General features: G+C 40.3%; 1 protein-coding gene across 8 annotated transcripts in view; it reads left to right on the forward strand.

Annotated features, from left to right (window-relative positions):
- The first annotated feature begins 10146 nt into the window (after positions 1–10146).
- EML5 (EMAP like 5) overlaps positions 10147–18805 on the forward strand; it is a 168940-nt gene continuing 160281 nt past the window's right edge. For all 8 annotated transcript variants that reach the window (XM_027572413.2, XM_027572414.2, XM_027572415.2 and 5 more), the window contains exon 1: positions 10147–10343. In XM_027572413.2, coding sequence (XP_027428214.1) covers positions 10147–10343 — 197 coding nt within the window. The remainder of the gene's footprint in view (positions 10344–18805) is intronic.

Raw genomic sequence — 18805 nt, forward strand, 5'->3', positions numbered from 1 at the left:
CTGCACCACGAATGGGGCCATTCTCTGTTTTCCTGCTCTGCCCTTGCTCTGATTTCTTTATCATGAAAGTCCTCGAGGAGCTTATAGCTGCTGGGGAGACCGACATAAATGAATTACATGAGGAGATATAAAATTACAACTTTGATAAGTGTTAAGAAAGAGACACCTGGTGTTACAAGAGTATATGAGAATAACCTCTTCAAGAAGGACTGACTCAAGAATGGCGACAGGGTACCAGTCAATCAGCTAAAGGGCCTAGAGGAAGGCCCCGCTCCCAGCACCTGAGGATCAACATATAAATAGTCCCCCTGGCAGGGTAATAGGGCGTGTTCTAGGAAACAAAAGAAAAGAAGACCAGGGTGGCAGGAGGCCGAGTGAGCTGGAAGACAAATAAAGGTGGAGAGACAGGAGCCAGACCACGCTGGGCTTCTTGGCCTGGTTAAAGATTTAGTCTTTATTTTAAGCAGTGGGAAGCTGCTGGAGAATTTCTAGCGTTGGTGGTGGTAGGGGGAGTAACTATAACTTGATTTGCAAAAAATGATATTTAAACAACATACAGTTGAGATCCTACAATGTTTGTATTTTTTTAATGTATTTTTTAAAATTTTATTATGTTAGCATATTAAAGCCTTTAGGTTCTTGAAGATAAACCAGACTGTACCAGAAGGCACCACAAATAAGAGAGTAAATAACATTTGAACTACTCAGTGATACGCCAATATTTTGTATTTGGTTATAGAATGAGCATTGGCAAGTGACCTCTCTACACTATGTTAGATGGATATAAGTTGTAATTCAAAAGAAATTTTAAATTAACTTATTTAGTCACATTTAAATACATGGCATTATGTTGCAAAATAAATTATGAGTAAATCTGTATTCAGGAACATTTATTACAAGTATAGTTAGTTTTAAAGGGCTACAAAATATGTAAATCAGATATTTGTTGAATGCTCATAGGGTGCATAGAACAAAATAAAAATAACAAAATGTAAAGATATTGTTTCGAGATAATGTTTTATTTGTTGATTAAAATACTTTCCTAGAGGGGCGCCTGGGTGGCTCAGTCGTTAAGTGTCTGCCTTCGGCTCAGGTCATGATCCCAGGGTCCTGGGATCGAGCCCCGCATCAGGCTCCCTGCTCCGCGGGAAGCCTGCTTCTCCCTCTCCCACTCCCCCTGCTTGTGTTCTCTCTCTCTCGCTGTGTCTCTCTCTGTCAAAAAATAAAAAAAAAAAAAAATCTTAAAAATAAATAAATAAATAAATAAAATACTTTCTTAGGATAGTAAAGTCTGTGACTTTGAAATATATATGGTATTTTGCTACTGTCTTGTCTTTTATATATCCTGGCTTTATCTTCTTTTAGCTCCAATTATCATATCTCCTTTTTCTGGAACGGTACTATCTACAACTAGACTGTGGTTGCCTCTCCAGGAAATAGCCTCCTACATCAAAATCAGCTTAAGACTTATCTTTTCATAAATACTTTTACCTAAGTTTATAATTTTTTGCACAACCTATAGTAAATCTACTTTTGTCTCTTATCTTTCCTACATTATTTTTAAAAAATATAGTAGGTGTTAATGATCAGTAGAATTCAAAAAAGTCTCTTGATAAGAGCATGTTTACTCTAATTATTTTGTAATTTTTAAGATATGGTATTTAGTTCTATTAAAATCTGTGTATATATTTATATTTAATTCACTTGTTTACATATATTTTCACTTGTTTTTAAAGGTACTTATCTGAATCCTACTGTCCACGTAAGTGGGCAGAGTTCTCTGCCTGTTCCCCAAAAGCAGGGGATCACCAAGCAAGCCTGTGTGCCTGCACCACGAAGGGGGCCATTCTCCGTTTTCCTGCTCTGCCCTTGCTCTGATTTCTTTATCATGAAAGTCCCCGAGGAGCTGATAGCTGCTGGGGAGCTATATCTTTATCTTGTTTTCTTCTTTCGAACATAAATTTTTCAAAGCACAGACTGCAGTTTCATTTTCCTTGATTACTCCTCCATAGTACCGACCCCAGTGATTCACATGTGGGTGCTCAATTTATGTTTAGGAATGATTATGGTGGTGGTTCTTAACCTTCTTCTTTCTGTGGCATGCTTTCAAATAGTAGAAGCTTTGGTGATCTATTTGAAGGCATTATAAACATGAAGCAGCTTGAAACAAGTCAACAATAATTACAGAGTAAGCACTACTACAGTATAAAATAACATCTTTCAGTATTTGTGCAAGCATCTTATGGCCTTGAAGGTGTTCTATTAAAAGTTCATTGAGCAAAATTGTCTCATTTTTTCTTTATTAGACTGATGTTAAGATATATTTCTTACTTCCTACGGGTAGCTAGTTATACATCGCTACACTGAGGACCACAGAATGCTTGGCATATAAAAACTCCATCTAAACCTCTGCACTAAGAGCCTTGACAAATTCTAGCATAACTTTAGTAGCTAAAGGCCAAGATCCTAGAATTATCCCTGCTCCCTTAAAATGCCTGCCTGAGAAATCAGTGCTGCCAGCAGAATTTACCATTTGTTCCAGCCAAAACCTTGTATGAGGGCTGTGAACTCCCTCTTAGAGCAGTTACTTTAGAAAGCTTGCAATTATAAATCTGTTTTCTGCCCTTTGAGATATAAATCTATTACCTAAAAACTATTTCCTGAAGGACTGGAAAGCTGTCTCTTTGAAATGCAAACCTTCAGGGAGGTAACTCTCACCCTCTGTCCCTGCATCTGCATAAATAATTTCCTAAAATTCAATATGATAAATGCTAAATGGAGGATAAGGACCTAACTTTGGTGTCTGCCTTGCTTCAACGTGCATCACTGACTCCTGCCATAAAGATTGAGTTTATTTCTCCCCCAGATAAGCTTCAGTTAACAAATCCAGGTGTCCTAGTCACGTGGACTAATGCCTCTTAACACCCTGCCTTTTCCTCAGCACACCCAGCCTTTAAAAAATCTCTAATCCTTTTGTTTCAGGGAAGATGAGTTCAATGACCACTGGACCCTCTTCCCTATTGCAGTAGTATTACTGAATAAAATCTGTCCTCAGAATAAGTGTATAGCTTTGTCTTTGACAATAATATGTTGCACAACCGGCTTAAGTCAATATTCTCAGTTGCTGCAGAAATATATTTTACATGTTGATCACAGTTTGATAGCATTTGCACTCAGGAAGTAAGCACTTGGCTGCTGCAGGTTGGATCTATGTTAGGAGACAATGTTCCATGGGTCTCCTGTGTTTCTGCACATCTTGTTTGCAGAGGCACTGACTGCCTTTGTTCCAGACTATCTTCTCAAGGATGTTGGAACAACCTTGGAAGACAAAGATAGTGTCTCCCTCTGGAACAAAAAGCAGGTTTATTTATTGTCCAGTAGAATAAAGAGGATGCCTCCCTTGTGGACAAGAGTCAAAGAGGCTTACTGCCCATTATAAAAGACTTAGGTTCTTTGACCTTGGTTGAAATTCCTTTCCTTAATGAAACTCACTGTATGTGTAATTACCATCTGGGCCTCTTTGCATTACTCCCCTGGGAATTGGGGCTCAGGGAGCCCATGGCCCATAGATCACAGAATAAGCTGGATGATGCAACCTGGAAGTGTGGGCATTGAGTCCAACTCCCCAAGAGGTAAACTTTAACCAACGGGAGAGGATGGAGCTGGACAGATAAATCCTCCCTTCTTCCTCTTTCTTCTACATTTTTTAAATCCTGATTTTAAATAAGTTTTAATATCCTATTATGGGAAATTTCTAATGTTGCCAAAATTTACTTGAAAACCTCATCTTCTTGGTTTTATAATATTTTTCATATGGGCTGAATCTGTTTACTTAAAGTTTTCTCTATTGTTGGACGGTTAGGTTTCCTTAATTTTATTGTTCTAAATTATGCCATAGTAAATATTTTGGTACATGTGTCTTGATCTGCTTTTTTTATTATTACACTATGACAGGTAACTAGCTGAGAAATGAGTGAGTCAAAGGATAAGAACATTTCTTTTTTTTAATTTAATTAGCCTACATATAGTACATCATTAGTTTTTGATGTAGTGTTCAACGATTCATTAGTTGCATATAACACCCAGTGGTCATCAGATCATGTGCCCTTCTTAACGTCCATCACCCAGTTACCCCATCCCCCCACCTCCCTCCCTTCTGTAACTCTCAGTTTGTTTTCCGGAGTCCAGAGTCTCTCATGGTCTGTCTCCCTCTCTGATTTCTTCCCATTCAGTTTTCCCTCCCTTCCCCTATGGTCCTCTGCACTATTTCTTATATTCCACATATGAGTGAAACCATATGATAATTGCCTTTCTCTGATTGACTTATTTCACTTAGCATAATACCCTCCAGTTCTATCCATGTTGATGCAAATGGTAGGTATTCATCCTTTCTGATGGCTGAGTAATATTCCATTGTATATATGAACCACATCTTCTCTATCCATTCATCTGTTGATGGACGTCTCGGCTCCTTCCATAGTTTAGCTATTGTGGACATTGCTGCTGTGAACATTGGGGTGCATGTGCCCCTTCTTTTTACTACATCTGTATCTTAGGGATAACTATCCAGTAATACAATTGCTGGGTCGTAGGGTAGTTCTATTTTTAACATCTTGAGGAACCTCCATACTGTTTTCCAGAGTGGCTGCACCAGCTTGCATTCCCACCAACAGTGTAAGAGGGTTCCCCTTTCTCCACATCCTCACCAACACTTGTTGTTTCCTATCTTGTTAATTTTTGCCATTCTAACTGGTGTAAGGTGGTATCTCTTTAAGGTTTTGATTTGTATTTCCCTGATCGCTGGTGATGTGGAACATTTTTTCATGTGTCTGTTGGCCATCTGTATGTCTTCTTTGGAGAAATGTCTGTTCATGTCTTCAGCCCATTTCTTGATTGGATCATTTGTTCTTTGGGTGTTGAGTTTGAGAAGTTCTTTATAGATCTTGGATACCAGCCCTTTATCTGTTATGTCATTTGCAAATATCTTCTACCATTCCGTAAGCTGCCTTTTAGTTTTGTGGACTATATCCTTTGCCGTGCAGAAGCTTTTTATCTTGATGAAGTGCCAATAGTTCATTTTTGCTTTTGTTTTCCTTGCCTTTAGAATCGTGTCTTTCAAGAAGTTGCTGCAGCTGAGGTTGAAAAGGTTACTGCCTGTGTTCTCCTCTAGGATGTCTGTTTTTGTGCCAGTACCATACTGTCTTGATGATCACAGCTTTGTAATACAGCTTGAAGTCAGGCATTGTGATGCCCCCAGCTTTGGTTTTCTTTTTCGAAATTCCCCTGGCTTTTCGGATAAGAACATTTCAAGGCACGAGATGCCTAAACTGCTTCAAGAAAAATTTCTTGAAATGGGAGAGGCATCCATGATTTTTATAGATAACTCGGGCTGCAGAATCTAGGGACTGGATCATTAGAATTTGAACTAAGCTATGGCAATGGATATTGAGAAGGTGTGGATGTAGAGATGGGGATGGAGTTTAGGAATATTTCTAAAATGGAGTCAAACAGAGTTGGTAACTGGATATGGAAGGTGGGAAACAGCAAAGAACCAAAGACAACTGCCTAGCTTTCCAACCTGCCTACATGGAGGAATATTGATGCTGTTAATATGGAAAAAGAAAATGGCAAGGTACGTAGAAGTGTGGATGACAACTTGGTTTGAGACTTCTTTTACTTAAATCATATACTAGGTTTTAGAGGCTTTAGGTGAAATCTAACAGGTGCTTGAAAATATGGTTACTGACAGACAGCATCTGTTGCTTTGGTCTGCCTGGCATCTGGGGTTAGCTTTAGAATTTTTTTTCAGAGGAAGGTATTTGGGTGGCAATCTGGTCAGAAGTTTTGTCTTAAAGCTGCTTTTATTTAGCAAACACCTATTATTTTTCAAAAGCTTGGATTGCATGTGTATTCAGTTACGTAAAAGGAGGTTGGGTAGTACTAAAGCATCCAAGTCACTGGGTAGACACTGCTGGCTTCCATTCCTTCTTATTCTGGTAACACCACTTCAGTTTTCCTTGGGAGCATCACCTCTTTCCCACTCTCCCTTCCTGGGTTTTAGTCACCTGGCACTACCCTATGGATCCAAGGGTGGGTTCATATCTAAACTCAGCCAATCAGAGCCAATGGGGCTGAAGTCTAGGAGTTTCCAATGGAACTGCTGAGAGAAAAAAAAAAAAAAAAGCTCTTTCCATAGGGATTTGCCAGGGGAATATGATGTAGAATTGCAGATGTTGGCAGCTAGTTTTCTTGTCTGCCAATAGAGTCAACCCAAAGGAAAATAGAACTGATGACCTGGTTCTGAAAACCTCACTTGAGTCCTAGAATGCCAGTTCTAGGTTTCAATCCTATGTGGCATTAAAATTCCCTGTTTATCTTAAGCCATTTTGAATGGGTTTCTGTCATGTACAACCAAAGAAGTCCTGACTAATACAGTATGGGGGATCAGAAAAATGTTCAATTTTTCAAAAGTTTCAACTATTTAAGAAAAAACTAAGAGGGGGTGCCCAGGTGCCTCAGTCGGTGGTTGAGTAACCGACTCTTGATTTCAGCTCAGGTTGTGATCTCAGGGTCGTGGGATAGAGTCCAGGATGAGCAAGGAGCCTGCTTAAGTTCTCTCTCCCTTTCCCTCTGGTCCTTGCTCCCCCCCCCGCACCCCCCTCCCTCATGATCTCTCTCTTAAAAAAAAAAAAGATAAAACTAAAAGGAATCCTACTGTGACTACACATGTATTCTCTTTTATATTTAGTGGCTGACAAGTGTGTATAGAATACCGTCTGTAGTGCCAGGCACTGTGTTAGGCTCTGTATATAAAACAGGTTAATTAAAGGTATAGTTAAAGAAATATATTTATGGACAGCTTGTTAAAATACCACTACAATTTATAAATTGGCTGAATTAGCTAGCTAGAATTATTATCATGAATTTTGGCTTTTATCTTTTATGTACTTTGCCTTATATTTCTTTTGCAGACCTGAGGCTAACCAAAATCAGTGGCCAGCAAATAATGTTATTTAGCTGAATTTTAGAAATATTTCAAATGTCTGGAATATAAAAATCCATACTAGGAACTTGAGTTTCATGATATAGATTACCAAAGGGTATTAGAGCTTTTATTTAAAATGTCTCACAAATGTCCACCTTTTGATGTATAGAATTTGGCGGGTCTTTCTCCTGCATCCTTATTTGCACTATTTTCAAAGGTTACTGATGGTGGAATATCATCTAGTAATAAAAGTTTGATTAAACTCTCTGATATGATGTTAGTAATAGCAGATTATATAAAATTGTAGGAGGGGGTGCCTGGGTGGCTCAGTTGGTTAAGCGACTGCCTTCAGCTCATGTCATGATCCTGGAGTCCCAGGATCTAGTCCCTGCCCAGCAGGGAGTCTGCTTCTCCTGCTGACCCTCTCTCTCAATAAATAAATAAAAATCTTTAAAAAAATAAAATTGTAGGGGGAAGAACTAATCAGGTTTATTTTTTTCTCTGGTAGCATTCATGAATGCTTCATTTTTCAGCCAGCTGTCTCAGCTGTCTCTTTTGGTCTTCAGTTGTCAGTTAAGGATGCTTTAATTAAGCATGTTTTTGCTTCACACTCACCCTTGGGTCATTAAAAATTGTAACAGAAAATATGATAATGGAAAAATAAATTATTTAAATCTCTTATTAATATGAGTATTTAAATATGTATCATGGGATTCATAAGACATTGTACTGAAAAATCTGAAACAGAAAAGAGTATTTCTTATTCCTCACCATCCTACATCATAAAAAATTACATGTAACTAGCAATTAATGTACCACAAATATATGGCAACAAAATATTTCATCTTTTCTAAGTTCATGGCTTAAATTTAAATAATCAATAAGTTTTTCTTTTTCTCACCAGGGATTTTCAGGGAACTCACTAGAGTGATTTAGTAAACATATTCTTAAGAAAAAGACAAAAAAAACAAATACAGGCATCAAAGAGAAATTATATGTGCCTTTGCCCAGAGAACCTTTTTATGGCTTAGAGCCACTTCTCAGGTCTGGGTTCTCTTTTCTCTTCACTTCAGCAAGTGCTCAATCTGAATCCCTCTTTTCTCCTGAGATTGTTATCCCGAGTCAAAGACAAGTTGTGGAGTGGGGCACGTTTCCCCCAGTCTTGCTCACCACCCCCTTCTAATTCTTGGCTGCTCCTGGAAATTAGGACAAGGGCCCTTTTCATTACAAAAGTTTTACAGCTAATCACTCTGGAAATAGCAAAAATAATAAGCTTGAGGACATCTGAAAGCTTAGAAACTATATGAAGTCCTTACATGCAGTTTTTCCTGCATCATAGTTCCTCACTACCCTGTTTAGATGATCACATACTGGCAAGTACAGTGGATTTGATTTTTACTTCCAGCCTTTCTGGTGTTCACCAAATCTGCTTACACCTTTGGAGTTTACTTTTCATGACATTTATGTAAATTCCTTGCTATGAGATGACCCTTCCCTTCCTGTAGACTCCAAGTCACAATCAAAAGGTGGAAAGCTACCCTCTGGACTCAAGTTGGTAATTTACATCTTCGAGGAAGTAGAGACTGGGGAACATCCATTCCTAGGTATGGGTATCCTATAGGAAGCAACACTTTTGTGCAGACACATTTCTTGAAAGGATACAAGTTTATTCTAGTTTTTGTCAGATTTCCAAGTTTTGGTATTTTCCAGGGAAACCAAAACTGATTTTTTAGACATGGAGTTCTCATATTAGTATTTTATGGGTTAGTATTTGTTTGTGGCTATCATCCTGCACTTAAAACCTTTAAAAGTATAGATTTCAGGGGCACCTGGGTGGCTCATTCCGTTGAACGTCTCTTAGCTCAGCTCAGATCCTGACCTTAGGGGCCTGAGTTCAGGCGCCGCATTGTACTCCATGCTGGGCATGGAGCCTACATAAAAAAATAAAAATAAAAATATGGATTTCTAATTACTTTTACAGGTATTGGTAAATCTTTGCGTAATCCTGTGAGAAAGGGGGCTTAGAAAACTGAGTAGTAGCTGAACTGACGTAGTGAGGAATTCATTGCTCCCAGTAATTTTGTTTCCAGAACATTCTCCAGGATCACAATACTCAAGCCATCTTACTTCACCATTACTACAATGCAAGAAATATCAACAGTTTATTGGTATTCGAAATAGTAATTTAAAAAAATAAATTCAGGTACCATAGCTAGCTATTAAGAAATCGGACCTAGCGTGTCATTTTATGATCTACATCCTACTGTCTGCTTTAAGGTCACCTGCACAAAGAAGAAAACCTACACTTAGAAAGTCGGGTTTTCTCCCCACCGTCTGGTATAGTGAGCAGTATGAAGCAGCAAGAAAAACACACAAACGCAGCCCTGGTCGGGCAGGGGCCTCTCCCCAGACAGTGGCGCTTCCCCGTTTCCCAGCAGCAGGAGGCGGGGGATCGCCGAGGGTCCGCCAGGGGTCTGAGGGGCTCAGTGAGGGCTCAGCGCCCGAGAGCGGCAGGCGACGCCCGGCCAGGCCGGGCTAAGGGTGAGGGGTTAGCGGCCTGATCGCTGCCGGCCGGCCGTGGTCGCCCGCAGCTCCAGCCGCTCTCACGGTCCCCCGCTGGTAAGGGCGGGGCGAAACGGGCACGGGCGGCGTCGGCGGCGACGGCGGCTGGGGGCGGGGCCGCGCGAGGCCGCGCCGCCGCTTTTCTCGGCTCGGGGGCGCGCGGCGCGGGCCCGCCGGGCTGAGGGACGAGGTCGCGGCCGGGCGCAAACGCCGCGGGTGACCCGCGCGGGGAGCCGGCTGCGCGGGCGGTGGCTGAAGAGTGGAGGCGGGGGGCGGGACGTCGCTCGGCTCGGCTCACAGCCTGGGCGCTGCGGGCCGCGGAGACGAGCTGAGGCGGGCGCAGGGCGCGCGGCCCCCCACTTGACGGCCGGCGGCGCCCGCGGCCCTCAGCATGTTCCGCGAGGCGAGGGTTCTTCTCCCGCCCGTGGGCTGAGGCGGCGGCGGCGGCCAGAAGAAGCGACATGCACCTGCCCGGCGCGGCTTAGAGGAAGCGGCAGGCGGGAAGTCCCGGCCGCCAGCGGCAGGGCTTTCTTCGCCGGGCCGCGGCCGCCTGCCGCCGCCGCGGGCCCGAGCCGGAGCGGCGGGGTGGGCGCCCCGACATGGCGGCCCGGAGCGCCCCGAACTGCCACCTGCGGCTCGAGTGGGTGTACGGCTACCGGGGCCACCAGTGCCGCAACAACCTCTACTACACGGCGGCCAAGGAGATCGTGTACTTCGTGGCGGGCGTCGGCGTGGTGTACAGCCCGCGGGAGCACCGGCAGAAGTTCTACCGGGGACACAGCGACGACATCATCAGGTACGGGGGCGGGGGCGGCCGTCAGCCCTGCGAACCGCTCGCGGAGTTGGCACTTGCGCGTCCTTCTGGGTGCCTGCCGTGACCGGCTCCTGCAGGGAGCATCGCTCCAGACAGAAACCCTCCCGTGTCTTGTCCCGGACCTGGTGACACCCCACAAACGCCTTTCCCCATCTCCGTGTTCTAGAGTCTCTCCCTCGCGTCGGTGCGGTGACACCTGGGCGTTCGGTTTTCTTTCTTTGTGCCCTTCTCCCTCCTCCAAATTTATGAAAACTGCAAAAAAGGTTATTTTGATAAGCAGTTTATTCCTTTAAATCCCGCCAGAGATTTCTTATTAAACGAGTTCTTTAAGAGCCAAGGGGGAAATCCTTTACCTGATGGGAAACTGATAAAAGCACGCAAGCTGTACGCTTAAAACATAGGACCTGGGATGCGCGCCCAGGTGGCATCCTGGAGGGCACTCACCTCGTGGCCATAATAATGAGTTCAGGTTTCCCTGCCTACTGTTATCAGCAGGTAGAAAAGAAACCCCGGCAGCCTTCAGGTGATTCATTGGAAATTAAAAATTTGCACACCTAAGGGCACTTTGGTAGGGGTTAATCTGAAGAGGCAGCTGAAAATGATTCCATTGATTTCCAGTTCTCGTTTTCTCTAAAGTACTCCTAAATAAGTTCAGTTTTGTGCTTTTTACTTAGATCACCTTTTCCCCCATTTTAAGTATTCTTTGGGTGTTATCTTAAAATTGTGAGTGCTTGTTTACATTTTAGTGAGCGGTATATTTGAAATTTAATTTCCGATCAGTGTCTCAGCGGAGCTTTTTTGACAGATAAAGTTAAAAGCTGCAGAAATGATTCTAGGCCATTGATTATGCTTCAAGCACAACATTTTTGTCCTTGACAGGAGGATATATTTAAAAACATTTTGAGAATGTGTTTGTGTGCTGCTTCTGGATTTTTAACAGAGATTCCACGATTTGATTTGATTGCTCAGTTTTACTCCTTTATTTATGTTCCACGGGATTTAATTGGGCATTTCCAATCCAATATCTTTGATATCTTGTAGGCAAGATGCTCTGGTACTTACATTCTGTAAATAAGAAAGTTGTTCTAGTTTGGGGTGTCTCTGTACAACTGTGGTCTTTAAAAGGGAAAAGGAGACCTAAAGGTAGAGCAAGGTGGAGTAAAGATAAGGAGAGCAAAAATTGAAATTATGGAATAGGGAATGAAGTGGTGTTTTTGTTCGTTGGTTGTTATTCACCCCAAGAGTAGAATTTACCCCAGTTCTTTGTCTTTTTCCCCAGTCGCTTACAGTTTCTCTCTCCTTTTCCTTAAGTTGGGTCTCCCCACAGGGGAGAGTAGTTTTACTTAGTTGAAGCAGCCTTGACTGAAGCCCTCTCCCAGATACTGTCTGTTGGGTTGAATTCAGTAGGTGGGGTCCGTGTGAAGGATTTTGAAGTCTTCTCACGGTGCACCTCTATTGTTTTTGCTTCTTGGTAGTTGAGAGCAGTGTAGTACTAAGGCTTTCTGAAACTAGATATGACTTATTTGATGGGGTAAATTATGTTTTGTTTATTCTTCCAGCAGCAATTAAAGTTATATGTCACACTGCTTGAATTTTTATAATTGTGTTTTAGTAAGCTGTAAAGAAGGTAATGCTTTTGTCTTTTTTTGGTATATAGAGTTGCACAGCCCTTACATATACCTCAAAATGACAAACTACTCTAATTTTTGCCATAATTGGATACATGCTTATGATTTTATGCAAATGATTCATCCTTAATTTATAACAAAAAGGTTTCCCCCAAAATTGCAATGGGGTAGTGAAATCTGAATCATGTAGCGTCTTGAAATTGGTGGCATGTATTGAATACAGTACTGAGATTATAACTTAAAAATCAGTGAAAGAGCTCTGGAAATTTTAATTCAAACAATAATGACACAGATCATTCTTTGTGAAATCAAATTTTCAAACCTTTCAGTTTTTTTCAATGTAGTGTTTGAAATGTAAGTATAGAAACTACTGTAACTTTTCAGTTATGTCACAACAAAAAATGTAATACTCATAAATGTGATACATGCTGGAAAACAATGTTGCTGTAATGTTAGCTTTAGTAATAAAAAGTCAATACTGGTTTTATCATGTTCCATATTTGGTTGAAACTTACGTAGAATTTATTGGTCAAATATGACTTAGTTTGGAGCTACGATTATTCCAGAATGAGCAGATTGTTGTCCTTAGGTTTTGAAAATGTAGGTGCTATATTGATTGTAAAGCCTGTCATTTGCTTACAGTTCTCCTATCATCTTACTACATCTCGTATAGCCGATAGTGGTGCCACCTGACTTGCCTTACCTTTTTATCTGTGTTGCTTGTAGTTGTCTTCTTTTTGCCATGTATCTATATATACTTCTTTAGTAATTTATCCTTTAGTTATATTTATTTCAGTACTACAGAATCATGTAGAAATTCATTTCACTATCAGGAATAATACAGGAATCTTAGGGTCAGATTTTTTTTTTTTTGCTGTTAAGTGTTTATTACAGGTTTTAAATTATAAAATTGTAGAATTCTAGACTGCTGGTTTTAGCACAAGATGCACATCTATAGCTTGGTCTATATTTTGAAACTTTTCCCAATTGTCTTACCAAAGGATGCAATAACATCAGGTTTTGGGTTTTGTTTTTTTGTTTTTTTCTTTTTTTTAAAGTAAGCTCCACGCCCAGTACGGAGACCAGCATTGGGCTTGAACTCAAAACCCTGAGATCAAGAGTCAGACACTTGACCAACTGAGCCACCCAGGCACCCCTAAAATTCATTTTTCGTTACTTCCCAACACTTTTTTGTCAAGTTCGTTCTTAAAGTGGTGAATATTATTGGCCATTTTCAAATTATTTATAACCAGTGAAGATCACTGATGGACTATAGTTAGCTTGGTGCATTTTGGTACTTGATTCTTGTTTTCTCATGCCAGTGAACCTCCATATTGAACTGCCTGTGCCCATTGTTTCTGTATTTTCTAGGTATAGAATTGAAGTGGTTTTTTTTTTTTTTGTTTTTGAGAGAGAGCACTCGCTTGCATGTGTGAGTAGGGGGAGGACAGAGAGAGAGGGACAGGCAGACTCCCTGCTGAACAGGGAACCCGAGGGGGGCTCCATCCCAGGACCCTGAGATCAGGACCTGAGCTGAGATCAAGAGTCAGACATTTATCCTAACCGACTGAGCCACCCAGGCGCCCACGCCCCCTTTTTTTCTAAACATAGTGAAAGTATCTCACAAATTAGTGTTGAGCCTAAATTACATAATGCATCTGAGATACTTTGGGGAGCATACCGTATAATATGGTTGCAGGTTAGAATGATGATAATTATTCATTCCTTCTGGATGGGACTTTTTTTTTTTTAAACAAAATGAAAAGTATAGTACCTCTTTTCTTCAATTGTGGTAGGTGGTGTTCTTAAGAAAGAAAACTAATCAACTGACCAGTAAGAACCTGGTGAGTGAAGAGAAGCCTGACCTCATAGCTTTCCCTCCCCAGCGGTGGCCAAGCAGTGGAGTCTGATGGATTCAGTGGGGGGAAAGAAAAGAAAAGAAAGAAGAAAACAAAAAACTGATCAAGCTTCACTGTAATCTAGTAAAAGTGGTTTTTAAAAGCTCTATTTATGGTATAGGAATTAGCAATTCAAAATGTCTGTTGATTTATGGTGGATTAATATTTTTTTGTGTTTATATGAGTTCAAGGTGCAACTTTTTAAGGTCTGGAAAGAAATACTACAAATCTACTTGTCTATGTTTTCAGATATATGGGCAATATTTCCCATACCTGGCTGATCATCAGAATCATTTAAAGTGTTTTTTGCCAATTTTCTAGACTTTTCCTCAGGTGCACTAAGAATCCTCTAGGGTTGGAGTCCAGAAATCTTTTTTTTTTTTTTTATAAAGTGCCCCAAATGATTCTGTTTGGGAAGCTCACTGCCAGTCTGTATCCCAAAACATGCATGCTTAGAATTCTTAACATAAGCAGTTTGAGAAATGGATATAAACCCTCCCTTGAAACCTAATACCATAATTTTCTTAAGCACTGTGTAGTATCTAGAAGCAGTACTTCCAAAAATATTAGAATATATACAGATTTAGTAAAATGTCCCTATGTTTAAGTTATTAGAATTTGGTGAGCTTAACTTTCAGAAACTATATAATGATTGTATTCTATATTCTTATTCTTATGTGTTTGGTTATCAAAATATTTATTATTTGTTTTACAAATACTGCATAGTTTAAGGGATAAAATTAAAAGATGTTTTCAGGGAAAGGTAGGAATTATCTGGAATAATAGTTCAAGTTGTCATAAATGTAAAATGTCTTTATTAAGGGAAAAGTCAAATTTTTAGATTTGCATTATAATTATTTTATAGGGTCTCATTGAATATGCAGGGAACTAACAAAATATATTTTGGATATAAATGAAGGAAAACGTAGAGTAATAAATTCTTAGAACCATTAAGACCTTACTGTTCAAGGCCTTTTCACACCTCAAAGAAATACAGGTTTCCTCACTATCGGAAAGCATGTTCTCATGAAACTTTTTTAAGCCAAAATGGTATAAAGCAAAGAAGCAATTACCATTAATTTATATGGAAAAATGTGCATTCCTAGACCCAAAAAATAACTTCTCTCACCTTTTCTGATACCTTAGGACACATCTTGCTAATGGATGCACAAACTAAATTGAGATGTAAAGCACACATGCTCACAGACACAGTTCAAAGCTATGACGGCTTGATGCTGGGCTGCTGAATATAGATCCAAGCAAGGAGTTTTGGCGGGGCCACTCTCCCTGCTTGGGGTATATGCTCTGTAACAGCTTGCAGTAGTAAAACAAACGCTATTTTTGCTTTTCGCCTTTTTTTGTAAAAGCTAAATTCCTTTTCGGATTCCTCTCAGTTAGTGAAAACAGGTTCTAATGTAAGCCTTTTGTGAAGCCGGTGGCGTAACATGAACTTTCAAAAAAACGGGAGATACCTGTATTTATTGAGCATTAACTTTGCATAAGGATCTTGCCTGAAGATATTCTGAGTTTAAAGACACAATCAGTCCAGTAAAGAATTACTTAGGATACTATGTGTACTAGGGATAGCACTGGTATATCTGTAATCTGGTATGTACATGGGGACGTAACAGTTCAAAATGATGTTTCTTAGTGAATATAATACTTTAACTGTCTTTAAGGAAAACAGGAGGAAATGTCATCAAAAGAAATGAGCAAAAGTATAGCATCCTGGGAAGGTGTAGCATCATATGCAGTGGTCTCATGTTAAGAGAGAATATTTGGAAGAGTTATTTGTATTCACTATCTTCAGTTTTTTTTAAGGATTTATTTATCCATTTTAGAGAGAGAGAGAGACTGAGAGTGGGAGGGATGGAGGGAGAGGGAGAGAGAATCTGAAGCAGTCTCTGCGCTGAGTGCAGAGCTCAATTCAGGGTTCAGTCTCACGTTTCCAAGATCATGACCCAAGCTGAAACCAAGAGTCAGAAGCTTAACTGACTGGGCCACTCAGGTGCCCCTTCAGTTCTTTTTCTCCCATTTAGTCCTTTCTGTTTCTGTCCCTTCAGTCTTTCTGTTTCACCATAGCAGCCCTTGTCAAGGTCACCAATGATCTCCACATTGCCACATCCATTGATCAACTCTCTGTTCTCATCTTTTTTGATTTATCATCATCATTTGCCACAGTTGGTCACTCTCACCTTCTTAAGACACTTTCTTCAGTGGCATTTGGGACACATCTTAGCATGGAAATGTATATTATTCTGTCAGCAAATATTTATTGAGTACCTATTATTTACCAGGGGCTATTCTTAGCATTAGAGATACAGCAGTGAACCAAAGAGATGAAATTCTCTACCCTCATGGAGTTTATATCTACTGGGGGAAGATACAGAATAAACAGGAAATATATTACCTGGTGCATATATATATTTGTAATATATATACACTATACATACTATATATATATACACTATATGTTATATACATGTATATAGTATGTATAGTATATATATTATATGGTGTTTATATATACACACACACACAGTGGACCTTTGAACAATGCAGGGGTTGGGGGCACTGACCCCCCCATGCAGTTGAAAACCTGCATGTAACTTAACTCCTTCAAAAATTACCAATAGCCTACTATTGACCAGAAGCCTTAGCAATACCATAAACAGTTGCTTAATACATATTTTGTATGTCATATGTATTTTATACTATATTCTTAAAGTAAGCTAAGAAAAGGTTTTTAAAAAAATCCTAAGGAAGGGGTGCCTGGATGGCTCAGTGGGTTAAGTGTCTTCCTTTGGCTCAGGTCATGATCTCAGGGTCCTGGGATTGCGCCCCACATCTCTCTCTCTTTCTCTCTCTCAGATAAATAAAATCTTTAAAAAATATATTTAAAAATCCCAAGGAAGAGAAAATACAGCCCTGTAGTATATTGATTGAAAAAAAAATTTGCATATAAGTGGATCCTTGTTCAAGGGCCGACTGTGTATATTGTATATGAGGGCTAAAAAAAAAAAAAACGGAAAGTGAGGTAGGGACTAGAAACTACTGAGAACTACTGAGAAGAGTTTAGATAGGGTAGTCAAGAAGGCCTCACTGTAAAGTATAACGCTTGAGTAGAGATTTGGAGATAAAGGAATGTGCTGCTGTGTGGGTATTTTAAAGGAAGGACGTTTCAAACAAAGGAACTATCATGTGCAAAAGCCCTGAAGTGGAATGCCTCATGTGTGTGAGGCAAAGTAAGAAAGCTAGTGTGGCTGGAGTGTAGTGAATTTGGGTGATACTAGTAAGAAGTGAGGTCTGCTGAAGTGATGGTGGGGCAAATTGCATAGGACTTCCTGGACTGAGAGGATTTTATTTTAGCCTTCCCATTTGAGACCAGAAGTTATTGGAACACTTTAATCAAGTTAGTGACATATTTGCCTTAATGGTTTAACAAGGTCACTCTGGCTCCAAGGTTCAGAACAGACTGAGGGAGAAGGGCAGGATGGAAGAAGAAAGACCATTTAGGAGACTGTTGCAATAATCTAGTCAAGAGATATGGGTGTCTTGGGCCAGAGTGGTAACAGTGCCAGTAGTGAGAAAGGGTCAGATATATTTGAAGAGAGAGGCAATATGCTTTGCTGATGGACGAGATAGAACTTGTGACAGAAAAACAAATGTCAATGATAATCATGTTTTTGGCTGAAACAACTGAAAGAATGAAATTTCTAATTACTGAATGGGGAAAGACTGTGGGAAGGGCAAATTTTGTTTGGGGAGAAAAGAAATCATGAGCTCTGTTTTAGAAGTGTTACATATGAGATACTAATAGACAATCAAATGGAGTTGTAAATTAGGCAGTTGAACATATGTGTCTATGTTTCAGGGGAGCAGTCTAGGCTGCTATAAATTTAGGTGTTATTAGTATATAGGTAATGTTTAATAAAGCCATGAACCTGGATGAGATCACTGAGGGATTAAGTATAGATGGAGAAAAGATCTAAAAAAATGGATTCCTGTGGCACTCCAACATTTAAATGTATAACTTGAAAAAGAACTGATTAAAAAAAAGTGACCAGAGAGGTAGGAGGAAAACCAAAGAGTGTGGGGTCATGGAAGTCAAATGAAAAGAGTATTTCAGGAGAAGGAAGTGATCAGCTATATCAAGTAAAGTGAGGAATACTTCACCTTAGTGGAGATGTTAGCTATTTTACAATTATTACATTATAATCACAAGACTTTCCAGGAGACTATGTCCAGGTGATTGCTGGAACAGGGATGAGCAGGAGGTCAAAATGAGTCACTTCTTTATTAGTATACAAAACTGGCCTTCTTCAGGATTTTTCCAGCCACTTTTAGTTTGCGTGATAGATGGCAAATGGCTGTCAGTTCTAGCTCCTTGCTACTCAAAGGTGTGGGCCTCATAGGAGCTTCAGCATTACCTGAGAGCTGATTAGAAATGCAGTTCTCGAGGTGCCTGGGTGGCTCAGTCGGTTAAGCGCCCAACTCTTGATTTCAGCTAAGGTCATGATCTCGGGGTCATGGGATTGAGCCCTGTGTTGGGGTTCTGTGCTCAGTGGGAAGTCTGCTTCTCTCCCTCTGGCCTCCCTCGTGCGCACTCTCTCCCTCTCAAATAGATAAATCTTTTTTTTAAGATTTTATTTATTTATTTGACAGAGAGAGATCACAAGTAGGCAGGGAGAGGGAGAAGCAGGCTCTCTGCTGAACATGGAGCTGGATGTGGGGCTCAATCCCAGGACCCTGGGATCATGACCTGAGCCCAGGGCAGATGCTTAACTGACTGAGCCACCCAGGTACCCCTCAAATAAATAAATCTTTAAAAAAAAATGCGTATCTCAAACTCCACCCCAGACCTACTGAATTAGACTGTATTTTAATAGTCTCAGATAATTTGTAAACATTAAAATTT

This window comes from Zalophus californianus, chromosome 6 (assembly GCF_009762305.2).
Source record: "Zalophus californianus isolate mZalCal1 chromosome 6, mZalCal1.pri.v2, whole genome shotgun sequence".
Lineage (NCBI taxonomy): Eukaryota > Metazoa > Chordata > Mammalia > Carnivora > Otariidae > Zalophus > Zalophus californianus.